Source organism: Strix uralensis, chromosome 24, assembly GCF_047716275.1.
Source record: "Strix uralensis isolate ZFMK-TIS-50842 chromosome 24, bStrUra1, whole genome shotgun sequence".
Classification (NCBI taxonomy): Eukaryota; Metazoa; Chordata; class Aves; order Strigiformes; family Strigidae; genus Strix; species Strix uralensis.
Window position 1 is genome coordinate 9,056,088 of NC_133995.1, and position 25,486 is coordinate 9,081,573.

At 43.0% G+C, this 25,486-nt stretch overlaps 1 protein-coding gene across 5 annotated transcripts; it reads right to left on the bottom strand.

Moving 5' to 3' along the window:
• Window positions 1-2,637: 2,637 nt before the first annotated feature.
• On the bottom strand, window positions 2,638-25,360 carry ST7L (suppression of tumorigenicity 7 like). 5 transcript variants are annotated; one of them, XM_074893943.1, is made up of 16 exons: window positions 25,147-25,360; window positions 24,180-24,262; window positions 22,461-22,620; window positions 21,876-21,930; window positions 21,213-21,328; window positions 19,539-19,617; window positions 18,579-18,733; window positions 17,966-18,063; window positions 17,227-17,341; window positions 15,327-15,399; window positions 14,576-14,678; window positions 11,329-11,479; window positions 11,092-11,184; window positions 8,208-8,347; window positions 3,410-3,479; window positions 2,638-3,172 (listed from the first exon to the last, which is right to left on the bottom strand). In XM_074893943.1, the coding sequence occupies exons 1-15, from the start codon at window positions 25,343-25,345 to the stop codon at window positions 3,426-3,428; spliced, it is 1,674 nt and encodes a 557-aa protein (XP_074750044.1). In that variant the 5' UTR covers window positions 25,346-25,360; the 3' UTR covers window positions 2,638-3,172; window positions 3,410-3,425. The 5 variants fall into 5 exon arrangements, 3 of the variants coding, with proteins under 3 accessions (XP_074750044.1, XP_074750045.1, XP_074750046.1); XM_074893944.1 differs by lacking the exon at window positions 25,147-25,360 and adding an exon at window positions 24,593-25,118; XR_012632184.1 differs by lacking the exons at window positions 2,638-3,172; window positions 3,410-3,479 and adding exons at window positions 8,840-8,980; window positions 10,916-10,996 and having other exon boundaries at window positions 8,216-8,347.
• Window positions 25,361-25,486: the final 126 nt, after the last annotated feature.

The window sequence follows — 25,486 nt, forward strand, 5'->3', positions numbered from 1 at the left end:
AGCAGATGCAGGAAGGGAACGGGCCCGTGACAAACCCGAGAGCCGCTATAGTGCAGAAGCCAGGGCCGAGGCGACCCTCTCCGCTGTGAATCTGTCAGCACAACCTTGGTGACCGGGGTTTCCGATGGCGTGAACAGCCCCGTTGCCACGTACGTACACGTGTCCAAGGCAGTAACGCAGGCGTCCGTCCCCGGAGTCAAAGAACGACGGCTCACAGCACGGGAAATGGCTGCGGGAGAGCTCATTCCCCGGAGGTGATTCTGATGTGGTCTCTAAGCCCACATGAACTAGAGCTGCCTTGAGCAGACCCTGTTACCCAGAAATGTTTCTTAGTCTGAAGTGCCTCACCGCTGCTTTAAGAGTTTTATTATTACAGCAGCACCAATAGCCAGGGGAACACGCCTACTCCTACCAAGGGGCCGGCGCAGACCCAGGCTGGGGCAGTTGCTCTTCTGAACTTCTTAGCTGAGGTCCCTTCCAACCTGGTGTTCTGTGATTCTGTGAAGAATTTAGTTGCCTAATTGCCTCACAACAGCTTTACTATCTGTGATAACACTTCCCTCTTTCCTTCCCCTTCCCGAGCTTTTTGGAGATGACTTCTGGAAGGGTAAGAGGTTGGCAGGAAGAAACGCAGCATTGCTCCTCCTTGGCATCCGGATCGAAAACTGCTCTGTCATGGCATGGTGAGACCCTGGGAGCAACAAAAAACACCCCACCAAACCAAACCCATCCCAAACTCAAATCCTGCCTAAATGAATCAAAGAGACTATAATTACCCTATAAATAAATGCTGATTTTCAAGTTCCTTGACTTTCACTGGCTACTCTGAAATGAGAATTTGAGAAGTCTAACACCACAGCCAGCCTCGTGGAAAGGCTTTTGCCACCCCGATGGCTCTAAGGTCACCCTGGTGCATGTTTCAGGGAAATGGGACAATCAATGCTTATCTGCCCTGAGTCATAATTGCCATTTTTTCATATACATACACACACACATGCATGCAACTTAATTGCATGTGGACTGATACGGCATCACCATGGTATGGACCAGGTGGCAAGTCCCTGCTCCTAAGTGGCAAATGAATGCTCCTATGAAGCATGAACAGCCCCGCTAGGAAATCACAGCGAGCTCCTCCTTCCTCAAGAATTACTGGCACTTCTAGAGACAGGAAGATTTTCATTACCTAGCTCGTTGCCAGCAATACTTTCAGCACAAGCCCATCCCCTTTCTGTTACTGTGATGTCAGGGGAGGACAGTGAAAGAAAGCAGCTCTTGGGATGATACATGGGAGGCAGCGCTTCATTTACAACCCCACACAAATGCTGGAAAATGTTCAGCTTTAAAAAGCATTAGGTTGGTTACCTTATGGGCCCCTGCGGCCCAAGAAGTGAAATTACACGAACACAACATACCTATTAATCACCACAATGATTCCACAGTGAGAAACTGCCCCAGTGACATCCATTCAACTGGAAGGAAAGTTGAGAAAATTACCTACTACTAGTTCAGCAACTCAAAAAAATTTGGTAGTACCTGTCTGCAGGGCTCCCCTCTTGACTCCTCAATGAATTCAAGTATTTAACTTGGATTAAAGCCCAGTTGATAGAAACATACAGTGGGGAGGAACAGTGGCATTTCTACCTAAACACCTGTGGCTCCTCCCAGCCGGTTACAAATAAGCTGCGCTTACACGAGATGCACAGGCGACTGCCCGCTTCATAGCACTCTGTTTACAAGGTAAAGAAGGATTTGGGAAAGAACAAGAAAAAGAATCATTCTGTCTTTTTATCAAGACAGATTATAGGTCAACTCCAATTAACCTGTAATTGATTGATTTAGGTATTATTTCAGGGAATAGAGGCGGCCACAGCAAGCTTCTTCCAGCCAGGATTCAGAAACCAGAATAATTTACACCACCTTTGAAAGAAGCCGTCAACGTCACAGCTTACATCAATCCTTCACAAACATCAGTGAAGATTAAACACATAAAATCTCCCTAGTTATTAGGGGTAAGTATACGTGTTTATCTGTAAAATGTAAGATGACTGACAACTTGTCATGTGCTCAGAATTAGCATTTATCCACAAGCCTGTGCTATTTTTATCACTTCTACCTCAAAGCCGCCTTGGCTATCAGGACTCTGCTTCCTCAGTGCTGAGCAGCAGACCTGAAGGTGGAAATGCGGCCGTTTGCTCCAAGGAATGGAGGTCGCAGCGACCACCTCAACCCACCGGGCTGCCCCAGCCGTCTCTTCGCCTCTGCAGCAAACCGAGCCCTGGGGCTGGTCTGCACATGAAGCGATTCCTCGGAGAACGCTCCGCACCTCAGTTCTCTTTGTGTCCCGATACCAACAACAACAGTACTTTGGACTAACACGTGAAAGTGCAGGTCTCCCAAAAAACTCCCATGCAGATATCACAACGGCTTTTGGCAGCTTCAGAAGCCACCCTGTTCCTCAGGGCAAAGTGGTTTGAAAGACAAAAGATGCACAATTACATCTAAAGTAGCAGCAATACAAAATAGAGGAGTTTATACTACCATTTCCTTGCGCAAGGCAAGCTTGTAGGACACAGAAGAAACAAATCTTTGTTTGCACATTGTAATCTATATTAAACAGACACTTAAGAAGTCAACAAATTCAATGTGTTAAGAAGCAACTTTTTAATAAAGAAAGCAGAACCATACTTTGCGGTTAACAAATATTTTGAAAAAGGCTTATAAAATTAAATCTAAGCCAATTATCTGGTGCATCTGCAGCTGAGGAGGAAGTGTCAATACTCCAAACATCTGCTCAGTCCTCTCCTTTCTTACAGAGGAAGCATTAGCTTCCAGTTGTACAAGTGATTAAGGGAGCAGTAAGGTATTGCTCAACAAAAACTATTTTCCTAGATGACTACAGACCAAGGCCAAAGTAGAAATTCATACGTTAAGCACCATTACCAACGTGGAAGCCTGTCAAAGACACCAGTTTGGATAGCACAGCCTCCTTCCTCGCCCCCCACGCCCGGGGGTCAGCGAACCAGCGGGGCGAGGCTCGGGAGAACAATGGAATGGACCCAGCGCGGCAAGTGCGCTCCGGGCACAGCGGAGCCGGCCGATGCCGGACAACGGACAGGGGCACCTCAGTGTTTTCTTTAATGAAGCTGAAGGATGAAAGAAGAGTCCCAGAGCACTAGAAGAAACAGAACACAGCAACAAAAAGTTAGCTCAGTTTCAAAACCAAAGGCCTTTTACAGGCTAAAGGCACGAACAAAAACCCACCCTGTATCCTCCCCTCAAGGCAGCAGAGCTACGATCCCCTCAGCGCTGATGCCATGACACAGGCTTGCAGCGAACATTAAATATTAGGCAAGACACACAAAAGAGGAAAAATCCCTCCGAAGCCACGGCCCCAGCCTTGCCCACTCACCGCCGGCGCGGTCCGCTCAGCTGGAGGCCAGGACGCTGGGAGCACTCACAGGCCACAGCACCCGCAGCACCTAGGCAGAAGCAGGGGGGGTTAGGACGGCGCTTCCTGGGCTCAGCTCTGGCAGCAGCGCTGAGCCCCGCAGGGAGGAGGGCAGCGCGTTGTCAGGCGTGGATTATTTATAGGTCATCGACTCAAACGTGCAAAAACTGAACAGACCATCCACCAAAACCGGCCCGTGCTTCCAGACAGGACCCACATTCTAGATGCCCTCTAAACAGTTCCAGATTAGGCTAAAACGAATGGTGCAAACTGCCCTGCACCTTCTCAACCCATCCCCCAAGTATTCCGCTGGGACTCGTGTTATCCCCGTAGAAACCCTCTTTTCAGGAGGCAGCAATGACAGGCCTCATTTACTTTGAGGGTTTTACTTTGGCCCTCCTGGCTTCTATCATAACCTCCAATATTACATTAAAAAGGCTTTTAAAACATAACATTCACAGCAGCGCAGGGGCTCTCCACCACAGCTAGCTTCTCCCCTGCCTGTTTGCGTGTGGCACCTTCACATTAAGTGCATGAGTTAAGATGTAGATTAGCAAGGCAAGAAACCTTTGCCCTTGGCATCGACACTCAGCTGTGACAGGAAACTTCAGGCTTTTTTTCTACGAAGTGTAGAACTACTCATTACACATTGGCAGGGAAGTGCACATCTCCAAACTATACACATTTTCTCTTAGATAAGCAAAAGACTCAAGTGTTTATAAATATGAAAAGTTCAGCAGCTGGCTAAAAAGTTAATTCTCCAGCCTCACTTAATGAGCTTTGGGGAAAGTGGTAGGGGGATTTGTTCAGAAAGTAAAGCAGCGTGTCACAGAAAGCAGGGCTTGCCAGACGGGGCTCTGTTTAGGCCTATTTTCTGTCTCTAGATGGCTGCTATCAGCAAAATGGCAAGGAACCCTCCAACGGGGAGCTACGGAACAACCAGAACGAGAAATGTTTTCTCCTAATCTTGCAATCAAAAATTAGCCAATTTTTAATTTAAGTCCCACGACTTTTTTCTTTGTTGTGAAAATATCGAGCAATCAATCTCAAAACACTTTGGAACAGGGACTGTCTCAGGATTTTGTCCAACTCCATGAACAAGGAAGTTGTTTTCAGTAGGATTCAGCAGGAACACTGCTTCAATATTTCTTCAATACTTAATATTAACTAATATTGGTCTGTTCCAGCAGCGTAAGATTCAGACTTAAAAAACGGGACTGATTTCCTCGGAAGGTAGGCATGGTGGTTGTTTCCAGGAACTTCTGAGCAGACAGTCCCTGCTGTCACTCTGCATCTCTAGTTTTCTCGAAGGCAGACTTCTTGGTGTCTTTTAAGATATTACAGAAGGAATTGTGCAACATCACTTTTGCAAGATGGTACATAGCCACCCAGTTCTCCACCTAGGTAATTATTAAAAAACAAAAATTCATACTGAATGGAAAAATAATCAGACCCTTTTGTCTGCAGTTTCAGCAGAAGTTGTTTTATGTAACAGAGTATTTTTCAGCTTGCTCAGTGAACTGCAGAGATTGCTGCCATCCCTTTCACCTACCTCCTCCCTTCTGTCACTTACTCAGAAAATTTTCAACAGCAACTACTTGAGACAACAGAGCTGTCTCCGAGGATCAAGAACAGAGCGATTCTCCAAGAGATCAGAAATCAAGCTGAAGCAAGCAGCGAGCCTGAGCTCTTACCCACTGAGAGCACTCGCGCTCGCACCGCGGGTCGCACGGAGCTCTACCGCTGCCTGTCCCACTGTCCTCAGCACACCTTCCCTTCCTCAAAGGACATTAAATGTCCGAGCTGCAAGAGAACTAGTGAGCCGCAGCTGGCTCTAAGTGGATCAGTAAATGCTCAGCACTTCTGCCAGGCCCAGTCCTAGCGCCCGCAAGCCCTTCCACTGGGCAGGACAGCAGAAATCCCCCGGCGCCTGGCGCGGAGGCAGGGCCGCCTCCGTCCCACCCGCAGCCGGTGCCAGCGCTCCAGGCCCTGCTGACGGCGTATTACGCTGTATACATTGGAACCAGCAAACGCTTCATTGTGATTTTTGGCCACTTGGAATATTTTTAGCAATTTGCCAAGGTTTACCCTGTGATTTATTATGGAGGAAACAAACTCAAGCACTAACAAATGAAAATATGTAAACTCAGACTTTTCAAGTCAATAGAAAGGTATTCAACTTCTTAAAACCCTTCAGAGGCACACAGGTCGCTGGAGATTCAACTGCTGGGAACAACAGTTTGATCAAGAAGCAACTGAAATGTAACCTAAGTGGTCATATTTAAGTTGCTTTGAGATCTGTAGTGAAGAATTCCATATACACGGTCCTTCCCAACTGTCATTCCTAAAACTGTGTTCTAGAGTTGTTGGAAATTCAACAATTTGTTGGAAATACATTTTGTATCACTTTTTCACTAAGGCCAGAGCACTCCAGGTATCTACCATCTAGAACTTTATTATCTCCAATTATTGTATTTAGTGAGTTAAAACACAGTATCATGAAAAAATACTTGAGATTATGAAACACACAAGAAAAAAAATTTCATTTTGAAAGCTTAAAGCACTGGAATTACCTGCAGATATAACACTAGATACAGCAAATAATAATTGTTTTATTACAGTATTCTTGGGTGCAGAGACAGGTGTCATTAAAGAGAAGGTAAACTTCCATTTTCAGTATGAAAATTCAACCAGATGCTACTGCCACATACCTCCAGAACACAAGAGATAACGCTTTATAAAGTGTAAGCAGCAGTCACAGCATTATCTATAGTTGGAATACTGAAGCAATCTATGAATAAAATTGGAAGTGTTAATTTGATAATGAATATCATTGTTTCTTACAAGTTTTCTGAATGCTTCTGAAAACATCAGGAATGGGATTGAGAGTACAATAATAATTAAAATAAGGAAGAATATTGGTCATTAGTGTATGACTGGGACTTAACATTAACTCTGTCTAAAGTAACAGAATACTGGAAGATGGCATTCCCTTCTCAGCTGTCAATCTCAGGGGTTAACACAGAATTCATTACTTGGCTGTTTATTTCAATACAGTTTCCACTTTTGCCAGTATTAAACTAGCACAGTAAGGGGTAAGAACCCCTTTGCCTGTGCCTGCCCCCACTGTGACTCGGTTGGTGGAATGACACAGCGATACACAGGCTTCTTGATCATCTTTTCAGCTGAACAGACACTATCTATCCGTTTCTGTAGAAAATAAGTGAAATAAACACACTGCCAAATGACCAAACCCTGGGAGTTTTTTCCCCCACATTTGGACATGTCACTTGACATTCAAAATGCCAGTATGCAAAGCCAACTGACTCGTACAAAGTCTTTTTTTGGTTCAAGAAACCCAGCAGAGAGAACTTCACCAAGCAATTCTTTGTTAGCATAACATTTGACCTTGTATCTCTTTGGAAATCATACAACTTTGCTAATGCAGTCCTTACAGAATTAATCAAGCAGATAGTTAGACCCTAGTTACTATGAACCCAGCCAATTATGAGCAGCACTGAAATTTGTCACTGGCATGTCCAACTACATTTTCCAACAAAAAGATCAACAGAACTGTGTGGAAATGAGGCCCCACTCTCAGACCTGCATGACTTGGACGCTGTGGACTAGAATCGTTAGCAAAGCCAATGCTTTTAGGAACAACGTATTCTTAAGAAAAAGGGCTCACCTCCTGGGTCTCCATTACCTGCTGCATTAAAACAGCAAGAAAGCGTAACGCCTTTCACCCTCTCTTTTGACTAGCAAAGCTAGAATAAATGATTCATTGAGAGTTCAGGGCTCTCTATTGGCCACTCCGCTCTTCTGCGCGAGATCCACAGTTCAACAAAGGCCAAACCACGTGGCTTAGCCTGAGAAGTGGCGAGGGGAAGCTGCCTGGGCAGTTTCTCCCTCTGACAAGTAAGGGAGCACAGCTTTCAGACGAGCTTACAGCCAGCAGCAATGTTAACAGAGAAGCAAGGAAAAGAAACCCTGAAGAGAGCAGGGCAGAGAGAGGGAGGAAGGAGACGGGCGCAGAAGGCACCCACAGGAACAAACAACAGCAGACATGTTAGATGTGTCTAAAGCAGCAGAGATTAGAAACGTATCGCCATTGTCAAGACCAATCTGTATCCTTGAACGGGTACTCAAGTGACAGAACTGAGGTCACTCAACACATTCTCCATCTAGTAGCTGTAACCAGATAAGATACAAACCCACCGGTCTAGTTCCCAAAAGGTAGGTGACAGCTAGGTAACTAACTTCTGAACCTGGCTTGGGAGGTAACGGTTACTTTACCTCTGCTCTCATCCGTTCCAGTCACATCATGCTACTAGTTTCCAACGCTCAGCAAGAGATCTGTTTTTCCTGCAGTCCAGCCTGTCTTTTACTCACTTCTCAAAATCTCCAGCCAACAAATTTATTTTTTGAGGCTCTCACACTGCAGTCTTTCACTTCTATGAGAATAAAATCCATACTCACCACAGTGTCCTGTGGCAAAATTTCTCTGGTGCTAAAATGCTGCTCTCTCACCATTAGAGTGCAAATTAAAGCCAAGGTATGTTATAGTAACAGTTCACCTTGTCAAAATAGACATTTTGCCCAAATTTCAACAAGTATTTGTCACTAATTAAGATTCTTACAAAGGGAGATAAAATAATTCATGGCCCAGAAGCATGAGACTGACCAGAGCCTACTTCACCATGGACCTCAAAACTCCCCAAGTTACCTCAGCAAGCCCCATGACAGAGATGATACTCACAGCTTTAGCAAAAATGACCATCAGCTCAGGGAACTGGTGTGTGAGGAGGGCGAGCATTGCTGAAAAGGAGCAGAGGCCTGCTGTGAAATGGATGAAAAAGGGAAGTTCCTTCTGCGGGTAAACGGAGACTTCGTGAAATGCTGAAAGGAAAAAATTAAGAATATTGACATTTGATAATCGAGGACAGTTTTACGAATTATTTACACAGTCTTGTAACTCAGTTCTACACTTTCAGAAGGAGTAAGTCTGGACTCAAGGCTATTGGGCAGCACATGTTAGGTCCCAGTACTTAAACTTCTGAAAAATGTCTCCCCTACATTAAATGCTTGTGTTCATTGTTAATAGTCATTACATCTTTCTCTTCCCAGTCTTCTTTTTCACTTGCATGGGCTTTACTTTTGAAGCATTTCATCAGGTTTAGTTTTTGGTACCTACTCTTTTAACAGGACAGAGGGATGAACTGTAAAATTCACAAGCTGTCAAAATTACCTAGACCAATTTAAACAATTCTGGTGTTTTCAACCCTCCAAAGCATTAACCCTGCTACCCGAAGAGAACAGCACATCTCCCCGTCCTATAAGCAGCTCAGCAAGTACAAAACAACCCTCGCATTATATATACATGCAAGGTACCTCCTTAATACTTTTCAAAGATCTCTGGTTGGTAGGCTACAGTAAATTTTTTCAGAGCAGCTGACAGAGTAGACCTCAAAGAAAACAGCACCAGGACTAGGTTATAAATTCTGCACATAGCAGCTCCTTGCAATTTCCAATCTATGGTAACAAAATCAAAAGAAGCTGATTAGGCAGGCTAAGGGCTGGCATATGGAGCTTTCAGCACTCAAGACACTACTACTGGTTACTAGCCCAGGACCTGTTTGGGGAATTTGCAATTACTTACTGGCTCTGAATACCTGCAGCCCTGACTTTTGTCCAATGATTTTAAAGGGGTTTTAAATGAAGAAAAAATTAGTTTCTATAGACATAAGGAATTATGAAAGGGCTGCACACTTCTTGACAAGCTGTTCTGAAAATCTAACAAAAGCCTCAAAATTTAAGTAAGCCTTTCTGTAAAACAAGAAAATACAATTGTATTCATTTTTAAACTGAAGTCTGAGGAGGAAAAAGACACTTCACCCTCCCAGTTACTGTTTCCGAATGCTGGCACATGAAAGCTGCCATTGCACGACCAAGTCCAGCAGCAGTGGCTCACGCTCTTGCAATGCATTAATGGCAAAGTGCTTGGCTTTTGTTTTGCTTTTAAGTGTCTGATTTTGGAGCACAACTAAGTAGAACGTTCAGAGTTCCATGTCTAACACCCATCAGAAACGTTCAGTGTTATCCCAGGGATTATCAGTTCACCTTCTTCACATGCAACCAGACAGCACCACGCTCCCCTTCCCCGAGCAACCAGGGACCACTCGTCCACTATGGAACAGAGGGATGCTCTCATCCCCTGTGGGAGCTTGCCCAATTTTTAAAACATGGAGCAATATCACTTAGGAAAGGTCCCAACATAAGTCAGGAAAGTGTTAAAAAAAAATAGGAAAGATTCTTTTTTCACTAGTTTTCCCTACACTGGGAAATTAAAATCAAATCTGAAATAGATAAGGACAAGTAAAGATAATTCTGTATGTTCATGGCCATTTGAGAATTGTTACCAGTCAGACCAATACAGGATTTTTGAATCATTGATTTGACCAACTTTAGAATAAATAGATAAATTTTTAAAAAGTGTCAAGATTTCTCAAGGAAGTACTGCAATAAAAGTGCTAAGATTGTTTTATTTATGGGTAGTTTTATATTTAAAACATAACAGGAATGCGTGAGTGATCGTGTTGAAATATCTGCATGTGTTGGTGTTTAATTATGCTGGGAAGTCTACAATTTAGGGTTAGTCGCTAACCAAGGAATTCCTTGTGCAATATCCTGCATAAGTGAGAAATGAGTAATTTAAAGCAGTCTGGGGGCAAATTTAAATTACACATTTTAAATATAACTTCAGGCTTTTAAATAGAAACACGTATGTGTAGTTTTCCTTTCCACAGCTGCGGTCTCAGTGGGTCTGCTGGTGCTTTTGCAGTAGCCCTTTCCAGTCCCCTGGGACTTGTGTTTCTTCATGATGTAGAAGTTCACCCCCAAAGGAATCCTATTAACAGGTACAATTAACAGTCTAATTCTAATCTAAATTGATGCTATTTTCCTAAATATGATGAGCATGGGCCCTAGTGATTTAGTCTGTTCGCCTTACCTAAAGAAAAAAACCATGTAGGCTCACAGTTGCATGAAATAATCTTGAAGTAATGGGCAGCTGGAGAAGACTTACTTTTCAGGGTCAAGTGTCAGTATAAATCCATAGAAATACCTAACGGGTAAGAAGCCCCAGGAAGCACACTGCCCAGCTGACAAATACGGACCAACGAATCGATGACCGAAAGCAATACATGCTCTGTGAAGCTACAGATTAACCGAGGATTCTCTGCAAGATCACAGACACCCGAACGCAGGACTGGAACCATGCCTCTATTCCTTGGGAAAAGGACACGGCTCCTCTACAACAGTAGTCAAATCCATGAATTCTTTTAAAAGTATTTCAAGAACTGGTCCATTTTGTTGTTTTCGAAGTTGGCCAAATCTAATCTGAATGTACCACACACAGACTTCATCTCTGAAGGACTTCTGTTATTAGAGAGTCAAGCTAACATTTACCACACACACACGTCAAGTGCTCCAGGATCGCTTGGGAAGGACATCAACAAATAGCTGAATCCCCTTCACAGGAAGCTCAAACTAAAAAAATCACAGTAAGGTAAATACAGAATACCACAAACTGAACATGTCCTTAGCTTATGTTTTATTATCATTACTGCTTAGAAACCACTTACTTGGCAACAGTTCTCTGTCTGCTGTTTCTGTACAACTCGGATAGGGATAGAAAAGATGACCTTTCTCTAATGGGTATGGGATCATCCTAAATGCTGAAAAGAGAGAGCGTGACATCAGATCTGTATCTAAACCAAGTGACCAGCTTCTCACAAAGAGAACCAATCGTGTTGGAGGTGAATAAAGCAGAGAGATTAGTCTGCTGTACAGAAAAAACTAAAACAAGGAGAGATACTTACTGCCCTCCCATGTACAGTGCAGCAGATTTAGAGCCCCTTCTATCCTCTTCCAGTGCTGGAGGTGGAAAAAAGCGTATGCTACTGCCTCACTGTCCCCTCGCTTCAGAATGTGCTCTGGAGGTAGCACTAAGCTCTTCATTTCTAGTAAATACTGAAAGTGGAAAGCACACTTGTTATGTGGAATATTCCAAAATCTTTAACTGTGAAATGTAAATGATCATCTGAGGCATAACTGAGCACATCCCACAGGGGCCTGCTTCTGCCTGTTGGAGAAACAGCCCAGTCCCGACACAGTGCAGGCAGCCTGCGCTCCACGGGAGGGGAAAAGCAGCAAAACACACAGCCCGGTATAAGACTCTTAAACTGGGGTTTTCACACACAAAATATCACCAAAAAAAAAGCATCTTCAGTAAGGCAAAATAAAAATACATTCTTGTGGAATATACATAAAGTATAATGCCGCAGGTACAATACCAATGAGCAACAAGTTCAGGCTAATAAAAAAACCCACCAAACCAACAGTATTTCTGCTCAGCATTTCATCACCGAAAGTTTCAGTGTAGGAGGCTCAGTACTTGCCAGCTCTTGAGTAGCAAACCAGAAAGTGACAGCTTGCTAACCAAAGGAAGAACAATAAACCAAACCCAGGAAAATCTTGGTTGAATGTGGTTTTGCTGGACTACCACAAAGTATCTCCGATTTCAGATTTTTTCAATTTTGGCCTCCTCCCTACATCAGCAGAATATCTGATGCACAGAAGGGTCAAAGAACACAAGGACTGATCATTTTCCATTTCCCTTGAAACACAGGACATGCAATTTTGTTTTGGTACATTAAAAAAAGACAGGTATTCATTTTAACTTAGCTTTTAAAAACAGATGAGTAATTTCTACAAGACTGAGATGACAGTTTCAGCTCTAGTATTCACCTGTGAGTCGTTCTCTCCTAGCATATAGTGTCTCATTCAATAAGAGACCAAGTTAATCCACATCTTTGATCAGTGTAGCTGGCAAGTCCTTTGACTGTCTCCCAAAGTGTAAGAATGCAGCTAACTCGCCGATTTATTTCAGCAGATGCCACAAACTATGAGATTATTTACTAATCCAGTTTGAGGACTTAACTTTTCCCATTCAGATTCTTGAAGGAATGCAGGAGGGGTTGTGCCCTGGCCAAATAAAGCACATTTACTGCCTGGCTAGGTTCTTCTCTTAGTGCCTTGGGCCTACACTCCGGAGGGTAATATTCTTGCTAATCCCCTCTAATCCTCTTCAATTTTTTTTTTAATTTTTTTTTTTTTTTAACACAGTAAAGGATCACTCACACAGGGCTGCTGTGGGAAAATGGTCTCAAATATCTGACCCTTGCCCTGACTCCTCATGCTCTCCGCAGTGCCCTTTTCCATTGTACTAACTGTGCAGAGAGCAGGGGAATATAAACGTGAGAGTGGTGATGAAGCCCCACTGCCAGTACTGCCACAACGTGCCAACGCTGAACTCCAGGCTTTGGTCTCTGCCCATGTCACCACAGAAACAGAAAAATTCCAGAGTCTGGCAGGTTTTCATGTCTTAACCATAAAACAGGCAAGATATCAGTACTGAAAGTATCTTGGGTTTTGCAGATTTAAGGAAGTCTTTATACACAAAAAAATTTGTAAGATATCCAGAAGATGACTGGAAAAAGATTGTTTCATACATTATCAAAATGTAGTTACAGATCTCTAATTTGAAATGGCTTAAGAGCACCATTTCCCTAGCAGTGTAAAGTGCCTTCCTAACTTTCCAAACAAAACCCATCCCTGTAAAAGCATAACTCCAAACAAAGAGAAACAAACATTATCTTATTTTCCTTATGCAAAACGATGTTATGTGCAAAGACAACCACTTTCATCAGATGCAAGAACAAAGGGATTTCTACTTTACATACTCATTTATTTTTAGTCCATGGGACAGAACAGACTGCAAATTCAAAAACCAGATTTTCTCTCCACTACTCCACTGTGACCCATTGGGCAAGTTACTTCACTTGTTTGTGCCCTCGTTCACTTGGTTGCTGTGACTACAAGCATCTCGGAGCTCTAGATAGCACCAAAAAAATTCTGCCCTGTCACCTAATAAATTGGTGTTTCAAGGCAATATTGTAATTTTAAAAAATCATGAAGACAACTGGATAGGTATACAATTAGAAGATCAAGTTACTGCAACCTGGAATCAGTGTCGGTGATTGTCTGTAGAACCACGGAACATATTTTGCAAACAGCCTGTTTGAAATGATACCTAACTTCTTTAAAAAGGTGCATAAGGCTCCTGAAACTGGAGGATATACAAAATAAAAGAACTTTTAGGTAATGATAATGCGTTATAATCTTCTTCCCCTGAAGGCAGAGGCTAAAGAAAAATCTGTCTGAGACTGTCTGAAATGAACTTGCTACGCTCTTGATCAGTCATGCACACAAGCAGCAATTTCTCCCAGCAATTAGCTCTCTCAGTGCACATTCTATTAGATTGGACAGGCAGACAGAAGAGAGCGGCTGGATAATTCGAGCCTTCACAGCAACAGTCACTGGGACTCCATGATCATTTCAGGAGGATTAGGTCCAGGACTAAGCCAACCTTCTGCATGCGAGGTTTCAAACTGAACACATCGCAGATACCAGTACAGTAAAAAGCAACCTAAGATTTTATTTTCACCCAGTGCTCAGTGGAATCCGTATCCCGGCCACGTCAAGCAATGCCAGACATTAAATTACAGCCTGCAGCAACACCGACTCTTTATCTCACTTACACGAGGATGAAGAAAATAAACGACTGTGGATCTTTCAATAACCCAAGTCCTGGAGCTGTGCTTGGAAGCACAGCAGAAAAAAATGTATTTTGAGATACTATGAGTGGTTATTGTTTGGAGAACTTAATTTGCCTTCAGGGATTTTAAATATCTAAATTTACATTTATTAATGCTTACCCTTACCCAGTGAAGGGCCTTCAGTAATACACTGCTGGACTTTCCATCGAGTTTGAAAATTTTGAGTTTAAATTTTTTGCAAAACCCCCCTGTTTTATCATCACCTATTGCAAACAACTAATTCTGGCCACCAAATATGTATGATATAAATACTAGTGTGTTCAACAACTCAACGGCTGGAGATACTTCAAGAAAACATGGGGCTAGAAAGGCTCCAATAACAAGATGATAACATGACTTTTTTCAGAAGACAATAGAAGTGGTCCAATAGGAAATAAAATACTCTTACCTTTGGAACATGAGGGTTAAATTCCACAGCTCTGTGAATTGCTTCCACAGCATTAATTTCTGCTGTACTAAGCCCTCTTTTGGAGGCAGTTTCTGGGGAGAACCTGAAGGGAAAAACCCACACTGAACAAAAGTAATAAATGCTAACCAGGTGTTTATTTGCACTGTAAGCTTGGAGTTCATTAAAAATTGGCTGATTTGTCAAGAAAGATAAACAAACCCTTCTAGGAGACAAATGTTCATGTTAATTTAGGTATCCTGACTGTCATCCATGCCCATACGACAAAGTTGTGTTTAACTTTCCGAAATCCACGTCAATCACATAAGGTGATCGAGTCCTTCCTGTGACGGTTGCAGCAGCACCCACTCAGAGGGACACTGGGATCAGCTGGGCAAACAGACCAGGAGTGAAATGCCAACGTGAGCTACCACAAATACCCTGCACCCAATCCACAGAACAAAGAACGGCTGAACATCACAAGCAAGAAACTGAAAACGAAATTTATACAAAAGCACATGTGTGTACACGGGCTCTTGAAAAATATCTTAAGCTGTATTAACTTCATGGATGCTTAAAAGAAACTTTAAATTACATTTAACGGTATACACACATATGTGTATATATAAATACACTTAACTTGATCTTAGAAATGTAACTGCTACATGTTGGACTTAGACCTTTTTAATTCATATTTTACAGCATAACCCAAGATTAGCAACAAACCACTGTTTTCACAAATGTGCTTGCTTACCTTTCTGAAACAGCTCTGGCTTTTAACAGGGCTGCTGTGTAACATATTGCTGCTGATTTTGGAAGACTGATATCTATGATAAAATAAAATAATTAAGCTGTAAGATTCTAAGGCAAGACAAACACTTTAAACCCACATCCTTTGAGCTTGAAGATTCTTAGTTGGGTATACCAGACAGCGAATGTAACATCTGGAACATTTCAGCTATGATTAGAAACTTTGAAATTCTTTGCACAGTCTTCTTCCTGGTCACCAGTCAGTCTCGGATTAAAAACTCTGAGTTGTAGTTAGCTGGTAAAGAGTAATTTTTTTTCTTCTAAACATACCAAGACACTGAAACTTAATTCAAAGAGAAATGCATGTATAAGTACACACTTAAGAACAGCATACTTTTCCTGTATTAACCCATGAAGGTTTAAAACAAGCTTCTAATCTTTACCTAATTTTGCAAATGTACATTAACACGGAGTTTTACACAATACTGAGAGACCAACTACAAGCTGACCAAAAAAACTGCATTCATTACAGACAGGTAGACAAATTTTAATGAAAATGCCATTTCCATTCTTTTCCAGTTCCATGGGGAAAAATGCTTTTAGTTGTAGGTTTTGTAGAACATCTGAGGCCAAGTTTGAGCTGACAATTACAGATTATAAGGTTAGCACTTCACACTACAAGTTTACTTTAAAAGCAGACAAAGTCTGGGGTCTAATTCCCAAGTACCATGTTGTGTATAGTCAGATGGCTCTTGCTTTTTTTGTAAATCCCATCCTGGGCTTGTCCATCACTTACTAGAAGTCTGGCCGTCGTGTCAAGCAAAACACAGGGGCGCTACGGAGAGTCTGAAGCTCATACTCTTTTTTCCAGATGCTTTGGAAAAAAATCAGCAACCCTTTCTTAAGAAAGTGTCACGATTCCCGATGTTAATATAAAGAAGCACCAGGAAAAGAGCAAATGGTTTTGTTAAATTAGTAAGAATCCACACAGAAGAACATGGACGGCCAAGTAACAAGAGCAGGCTGCTAGGGTGGCCACGCACAGGGGGCACAGGATTGGGGTGAGAATATCGTACTTTTGATTCCCTGAAGCAATGAAGAACAGAGACACAAGAGAGAACGTACCGACTTCTCAAGGGCAGGGAACGACTGCCACAAAATACTGCTTCTATGTCCCTCCATTCTGAAGGTGATTTAAGGGACAGCTTTGACAGCAGCACTTTGTACACTAATGATGTGGGCATTATCTAGGTGGCAAAACTCTGAGGACAATAAGAAAGTAAGTATATATTTCATTAGCCTTTATCTAGACTTCCACAACACCTGAAACACATTAGTTGAGATGGAAAGTGAAAGCAAACTACTGCCATTTAACAGCCCAAAGCTTGCATACCACTAATCTCTGGCAAGCAGCATGCTTGCACATTGCTAATCTCTGGCGAGCAACCTCTGTGTTACAGAATCACGAGGCCAAGCCTGGAAGATGACAGAAAGGAAAACTACATTTTCCACCTTATTTACATCAATTACTTAGGGGGCTACATGCTGACTGAAGAAAAAGGCTGATGAATTTAGGCATAACCAGGGATGTAGAAGAGATTAAAAAATTAAAATAATCCTTGAATTGAAGCAAAGTGAGCTCCAAGATTTCTTTACAGATTAGAAGTAACTTAAAAATGTAAGAAGTAATTTGTATGCAATTTAGCTTACCTAAATTTGACCTCATTATTCACAAGAAAAAACGTGACTTGCACTCTAGAAGCGCCTGTTTGTTGCCAATGAAGGGAATCTAGCCAAGCAGCTGAGATCATGGGCAGACATCTGCTCTTGGCCAGGCACACCGTGCCCACCTCACCTGCACTCAGACACCCGAACACCCGCATTTCCCAACAGGCACCACTCACCGTCATACTTTGCTAGAACTGCCTGGACATCTGCATAAGCCTGTAACTCCAGCAGAGCCTCCAGGAGGTTTTCATGAATATTCAGCATGCTGAGAAGTGGAAACTCTTTCATCAACTGCAAATCAATAAAGAGAAATAAATTAAGCACGTACAGAATTGCACTTGAATTCCTGAAACACTATTAATAGAAATCAGTACGATATTTAAGCTTTTTCAAAGTTCTGGTCTTTCACAGTGTTAGAAACTGGCACATAAGCAGCATGAAAAGAATCGCATCATTTCTACCTTACTTCTTCCCTGTATTCACCTAATGGAAAATAAGTATGTTGAGGTTCATACAACACACTCCCAGCCCAGATCTGCACAACCCCCACGGTGAGTTGGCTTGGGCAGTAATATTTTCCTATGAAAAAAGAACTTACAATACAACTTGGGCAAGTGAAAGAAAAATGATAGTGAAATCTAAAGTTGGCTATTTTGACAAGTTAGTCGCCAAGTCAAGCATGAAGCAAACTGGACAACAGAACTGTGAACATAGGACATTGTATTATAGAAAAAATTAAAACCTACACGTAGGAACTGAAAAAACTGCTGTCAAAATAAATCATGAATAATGATGTGCAAATCTCATCGGAAAATATTTTAATTAGATTAATTATGATGCCTAGAGAGGAACTTTAAACCATCAATTCAGACAATGTGACTAAAAACAACAGTTGCTCACTTTATTTTTACTTACATCTCTCATCATTTTTACTGCTTCTCGTATTCTTCCAAGTTTTCTGGCACACATAGCTAGTCTCCTTTTCACATATACCAATACATTGGTGTCTCTTCCTGATTACAAAGACAAAAAACAAATAGACTTATCAGTTTCAATCCTGACCTCTCCTTCCCTCTCTCAAAAAAACCCCCAAACACCAAAACCCCCACAACCTTTTTCTAACCACATGTAAAAGCATAAAATAATTACTGATGCTGTCCCAGTCCAGGCCCATCTAGACCAATGCCAGCAAGTTTTAACTAGGTTAAATGACAAAAAAGATTCTGTTTAACAAAACTTTGTGTGAAATAAAAGGAGGTGCTACTGACCCGGGCTAATTGCTTCGTTACCCTGCTCTGCCCATCCCACTTTCCAAGCCAGTGACGCACCGAGACACCCCGCCACCAACACAGAGCGCGGCGGCCGCTTCCTACGACTCCTTCAGGCACCGCAGCGGGAACAAACGTGGCTGGAACAGTAGGAACCGCCTCTCCGAACCAGGAGCCAAACTAGAATCACTAATTTTAACTCCAGTTTGACATTTCTGCTCTCACAAACCCAAGAATTTAGGCGATTCAGAAGCCCTTACTGAGCTGTGCTTCGTGCTGGGGACTCTGGGAATGGCAGTTCTGCGACTTCCTGTAAATCATTTCTCCTGCTTTCAGAGCCTGCTTGAAATACTTCTCAGCATCCACAATAGTTGTTGCTTCTTCCTCAGCCAGAAGGACGTACGCAGTGGCACAACTGTAATAAGGAAAAAACCCACTAATTATTCTGGGAGACAAAGTTTAGTATTTTCTAGATAAGTGTTAAAATCATTAGAAATGGGCAGTTTTCACTTTTGTTTAATATCTAAGCATGGACAATATTAAAGTACCAAAAAACTGATTTGAGTTCAAATGGTGAACGCCAGGAAAACAGAAACCATTTCCATTTTACAGAAAACACACACATTTGGAGAAAGATCAACAGAAAGATTTGTAACAGCAAGTCAAATTATTTTTCTTGAAATATTAAAAATGCTCTGGTAATCGTCTGGAGAGGGTTTTTGTGTTTGCTTTGCTTTCCTATTTTAAAACCAGCAGGTAGACATTTTACACAAAAACAATGAGACTACATAACAAAACAGATCACAGGTGTGTGTGAAATTCTTCAGTTTGTGTTATAAGAGCATTTTTAAATCCCTTACAGGAGTGGCATCTGTGGACTCCAAACACAGTGTCACCACAACGCCATCTCTGAAACACATACAACCTTATATTCAGACTGTTCCACATCCGAATAAGATTTCTCATTTAGTGCTACTGATACAAAGATTTAAAACAAAATCTCTCCCAAGAAAAAGGGAAAACAAAAGCTATATTTTTGAGGAACCATTCAATACTTCAGTGCAACTGACAGCCCCATGTCACAGAAGTCCCCCCTGAAGCTATTCAGAACTTTGCTAAAAGTAAATTATTAGATCAAGAAACTGATAGTGTGCTCAGTATCAGTCCACTTAATCTTCCACACTAGAAATACAGCAATGGAACTTACACACTAAACTTACTCATTGTTCAACTCTAAAGCTTGATATGCTGCTTTAATCCGGGCTTGAGGGTTTCTCTCTCGCCATGCTTTCTGCATAACTGTTGCAAAAACATTGAAAGGCTGGTGAGGGACAGAGACACCGGCGAAACACCCAGGAGCCAGTGGAGGCAACGCTGGCTGCTTATGCTCTACATTAACATTCACTTCCATTTTGCAAATTCCTGTTTGCTATATGATTGTTAAAGGGAAGAGTAAACAAGTGGTTTAATTCCAGCAGTTTCTACCACAAGCAGCAGAATCTCACAACTTCTCCTTACGCTCCAGATTTCATCTCAGAAAGCACCACCAGGAAGGTTACCCACTGACCATTTAAGAGCCCTCACTGAGAAGCAAAGACAGCTTACATAACCAGGCAGATGTACAATTTCTAAATCGCTACAGATTTTTGGAAACATTTCCCAAGACTTGTTGAAAGCTTGGCAAGAGCAGTTGTTAAACACAGGTTCTCGCACAGACCTGCACAGAATTTTAATTTAAGCTTTCAAACAGAACTTCAAAGAAAACAGTGATAGAGTAAGCGATATCTTGCACAGGTATAGCTTCATACTTAAGTATTTAGAAAACTACCAGATCCTAAAGGGTTAAACAATTTCTGTTGAACTTTACAAAGCACATTTGAGTGGCCAAACACAGCAAAGCCAATTCAAGATACAATAATTTATCACCTTCTTAGAAAGTGTTCTAGGAAACAATTAAAAAGGGTGAAATCTATCTATTCAAAAGGGTCATTTGAATTACAACGGGAATTCAAATCACGGTCAGATAAGGAGCAAACAAAAGTTCAATGCAATGACTCTAAACCCCTCCCCACTGCGCTCCCATTAGGGAAAAACAGAAATCCCACACTAAAAACCGGCTTCTAGCAAAACAACATACTTGAGGCTACCATTTTCTACGCAGCACTAACAGCTTTCGCACGAGCTAACAGCTCTGAAAGAGCTCCAGAACCTTACTTCATGGAGTTACATATCTGGCCTATCTCAAGTACGATAAGAAAACCAAAGACTCTATACATGTTTCTTTTGGAACAAAACCTCCTGCTGTCCAGCAAGAATAACGTGGAAAAATGTTTGAGTTTTCTTTTGGAAACAAAATATTAGTCTTGGCTTAGCAAGCGAGACAATACACTCCATTCTGTCAAACAAAAACACATCGTTCATATCAAGCATGTCACAGCCAGCTGACAAGTAACGCTTCCGGAATGTGACAAATTGACAATAGTTCACACCCAGGCTGACAGTAACCAGGTAGAGAACATTTTCTGCACTAAACATGTGGAACACAATGAAAAAATTCTGGAGGCTGGACTATTCATTACTAAGGTTTAAACGAGACCACATCTTTGCCTGTTGAGAATACACTCCAGGTTTTCAACACTGTGTTGTTAATTATCTGGAAAGTGTGAGATCTTAAAATAAGTCAGGATCCTGACAGCCTTAAAGTTAGTAGGGAAAGCACAAGATAAAAGAAGTCTTTTCACTAAATACATCTATTAAACCTCCTTAGTAGCTGAGAAAGGCTCTCATTTCACAAAATATTTGACACGATAGCTTGCGCTACCTCCAAGTATACTAAAACCAGCCCCTTTTACACTCTCCAGCAGTTACAGACCGTACGCATACGACACTGGTACCTGTATCTGAAGGCCGAAGGGCATCTGTATCACATGTGAAAAAGTTTTGATGATCCTGAGCAGACAAATTCATGTCATAGTATGTAAGAGGCTCCTTCCCGGTCACCCACATGTATCTTTAACAGGAGAAATTTCAGTAAGCAGCACTCCTAGTAAATGGTAACGCTGATACCAAGGGGGATGGCTGATGGGCCTGACAACTGAAACTAGCGCAAACAGTTTTTATTAAGGACTGGAGCTACTAACCAGAAGTTTCAAGTACTACACTGTTCCATAATCTGTACAGGCTGTAAAGTTCTGAACAACTCGGGAACTGGCTTCCTAGGAATCAGCTTTCCCTATGAAATAACACAAGGAGACTTACAATACGGCCGTTATCAGTTTCATAAAAGAGAATCTAAATTCAGAATCACTCTCTCAACCTCTGAATAAAGCTTTTCCCCTACTTTCAAAAAAACTGATGATGTTAGTGGTATTTGCATTCTTAACACTGAAACTGCCAAAGCCTGGATAGGTGCCTTTTAAACACAGGACTGACATCAATCTCCCCTATCGCAGGTCTCGGCCGTCTCCTGATATTACTAGTGCAATCTCTGGGATGAAGTCATGTGCACGCCCCCAATTAATTTTAAAAATATGAACGAAAAGTAAGGTAATTAATACCTGCTATACTCTGCCCCTCTGAAAAGATTGAGAGGATTTCGCCACACTTTGCATTCTGGAAAAAAAAAAAAAGGTACTTTTTGAATGAAAAGCACAGGAAATACTAACTTGACTTTAAAATGCAGTAATGCAGATGCAGTTTTACTTTCAAAAGCTGCTTTATCGTTATACAACCTGAGCACAATCATATAATCTTCTTCACAAACTTCTGCTATGCCATAAATATTTTTGCTCCCCAACATTGCTGGGGTACAAAAGCACACGGTGTAAGGATTAAACACTGCCACTTACACTCATGCAATGTTTATCCTGCACATAGTCAGAATAGTAAATACCTAATGTTACTGAAACAGTTTTAGCTGTAATATATTTTCTAAATCATATTTTAATAATGACAATTTTAGATCAAAGATACAGTATTATTTAGTTTATTTTTACCATTATTAACAAAAGGCACTGTAAGATGTAGGCCTTTCTCCAGTTCTTACAAGCACTAATGCAGAGTCAAAGCCAATTAACAGGCAGTTCATGTGAACCAGCCACCTTGAAGCTTAAGGAAAACTGCCAGGACACACCAACAATCACCTGGCATGTTCTGCCTGCTCGTCTCATTCTCTCCAGCAGAGAAGGATGCTGTTGCTGGAGGGCTGTTTTCTGCCCCACCAATGAGGGGCCTTAAATGACTCACAGAAACCTGCTCAATGAAAGACGTGCCGTATTTTCGGAAATGCCACCACTCAAACACCTGTCACAGGAGAAAAAAAAACACCAGAAATGTCCTCAGGTGACACCCTTCCAACATACACATCAGAGATGAAGAGCTAGTTGTTCACAGCTTGTACATCCCCTTGCAAATGACTATAAGATGGAACTTATCTACATATAAAGTAACACTAATTATCTGTTTTGGCCTGTCTTGTCATGCAGGATCACCCACATAACATGAGAGACTGAAAAACACCAGTAAAATTTTAGTCAACATATGTTCCTCCCTCCCCAAGTCATTAGGATAACCTCTAACCCCTCTCAGAAAGTGCCTGTATAGGGAAACTGTACACAGAGGCAGGAACCTCAAGACAGGTGCAGTTTTTTCATTTCACAAAAATACTCTAAAAAAATAAAGCACAAAATGGACAGTTAAAGTGATGTGTTCTGCCATTCAGAAAAGTCCAAAGAGAAAAGGCTGAATTAACAGCAATCAAGTTCACTTACCAGAAATTCTGAGTCAAAAATATTACCACCTCTCTCTCTGAAGCTATTAAGAATCCCTGTGCATCACAAGTCCTCAAGCACTTTACCACAGTCAGCCCTGGACCAACTTATCTGAGTATAGTCACTAGCAGGCAGAAAGGCGGGATGTTTAGACAAACTGTATTCTTTGTTAAGCAGCATTACTGTAAATAGTGGATGACCAATAATCACTTTTTTCTCCTAAGAGCAAACCTATGTAAAAGGCTTATCACAAGCAGAATCCATCTCCTTAAATGACTTTCCTCAAATCCTTCAATCAAAATCCAAGCAACATTACTTACAGCAAACAAGTTGTTTCTGCCACATAAATAAGACTTTTTTTCTTTTTTTTAATGGTGGCTACAAAAAAAATCACCTATGAAACAGATTTTGCACATTCTGGTAAATATCTTGAATTAATGAGAAGAGACATTTGCTTTAGCTTTTAATACTGAAAATAAAGACTAACTCCAAAGGTTTGTAGGTGGCACCACAGCCCACGTGAGGGTCAGACGACGATCACTGCGGAAACGGCTGCGCCTGCAGAACTGCCCAGGCCAGCGGGCCCCAGCCAGCGCGGGCAGGCAGCCCCGGCTGTGCACTGTCCTCTGAAGATGAGCTCAATCACTGGCTCATTTTCACACCAAAGTTGTTAAAGTTGTGTGAGGACACATGCACAAAAACCCCCAAAAATTACTGTGAGAAACAAAACTCTTAACTACGTAGTTTACGAGAGATAAAATCTCAGTGCTTTCTTTTCAGAGAGGTCTGCAGCGTTTGCATGGATATTTTGCATTTTTAATGCATATATATATACACACATATACGTATACATTCATATGGACACGTATCTCCTTCAAACAGGCACAAGTTATCTTCCTTACTCACCCCAATGTTCAACACACATGGCAAGAGTACCTACAATACATCAGAGAAAATACTAAACAAGTTTCTTCCTAGTACAAAGGCACCCTCTAGAGTCTGACCGAAAAAAAGCCGATGGCATTTACCCCTAATGAAAAGCATCTTAGAGGTGCTAAAGCTGTTTAAAAAACATAAAAGTGGACTACTTACAAATATCAATCCAGATATAAAAGACGAAGTCACTGTAAGGGCAAAGTAGAATTTCGGAGTCAAAGTGCTCAAGAACACAGTCACTGTTAAGAGAAACAAAACCAAAGACTTAACGAGCAGAACTGAAAAACACAACTAGTTTTTTATTAAACAACGTTGAACAAAACGTTATGCAAATATGTAATACAATACAGCCCTAATAACTTTATGGATACGTTACTTTGTTAGAGAGTCCTTTCCATATATTATTTTTGTAACCACCTGTGACAGTGATTTAGGTTATACACCCAATCTAAAAACTTCAGCGTAAGCTCTTAGACAAAGCAGCCTGTGGTTTCACCCATACCGTGGCTGGTGGGCAGCACAAGCCAATTTAATGTATTCTTTCATTTTAATCTAAAACGGAAACGTACTGTGGAGCCAAGTCCACGCTCGGTGTTACCAACAGACGTTTTCCACCGACCTCTCCTCCCCGGTTTTCAGAGCACGCGGCAGGGAACGCAGCGTTCTCGCGCTGCTCTGACCGTGGTTTGACCCAAACCGCTGCTCAGCTTCATCCCCCGGCACCAGCCCGGGCAGGGAGGGCGCGGGGCTTGGGCAAGGCCCGGCCCGGGGGGGGATGGCGAGCTCGCCCGCCGCAGGCTCGCCCCCAGGCCCGGCCGCCGGCCCGACCAGGCAGCCCCGGGCAGGGAGCGGGTGTCTGCGCTGACACGCAGCGGGGCGCGGAGCGACGGGCCGAGGACGCAACCGGGACACGGCCGGGACACGGCCGGCATCCCCCCGGGCACGGGCCCGGCAGCACCCGAGAACCGCCGCGGTGTGGCCGGGCGCGGAGGCACAGCGGGGGGCCCGGGACGCAGGACGGCTCGGCCCGGCCCGCACCGGCGGCCCCGCAGCCCTCCACCAGACCCCGCAGCCGTCCCCCGGCGAGCCCTCAGCCCCCCCGGCGCGGCCTGCCGCCTCTCACCGGCCGCCAGGCCGTCCCGGAGCCGCAGCGGCACCCGCAGCACCGCGTAGAAGAGGCCGAGCCCAGCGGCCACGGCCAGGAGCCCGCGGGCCCACGGCGCCACCGCCGCCGCCCGCCGCCGCAGCTGCTCCCAGCGCCGCAGGGCCGCGGCCGCACCGGGGCACGGCGGCCCCCGGCCGCTCCCGCCGCTGTCCGCCATGGCCGCCGCCGGGGGACGCCGGGAGAGGGGCGGGCCGCGCGGCGGGGCGGGGCCCGGTGGGCTCCGGCAGCGCGGGCAGGGCGGGCAGTCCGCTCCCCGAGCCCACCGCGGCTCCCCGAGCCCATCTCCGCTCCCCCGCCG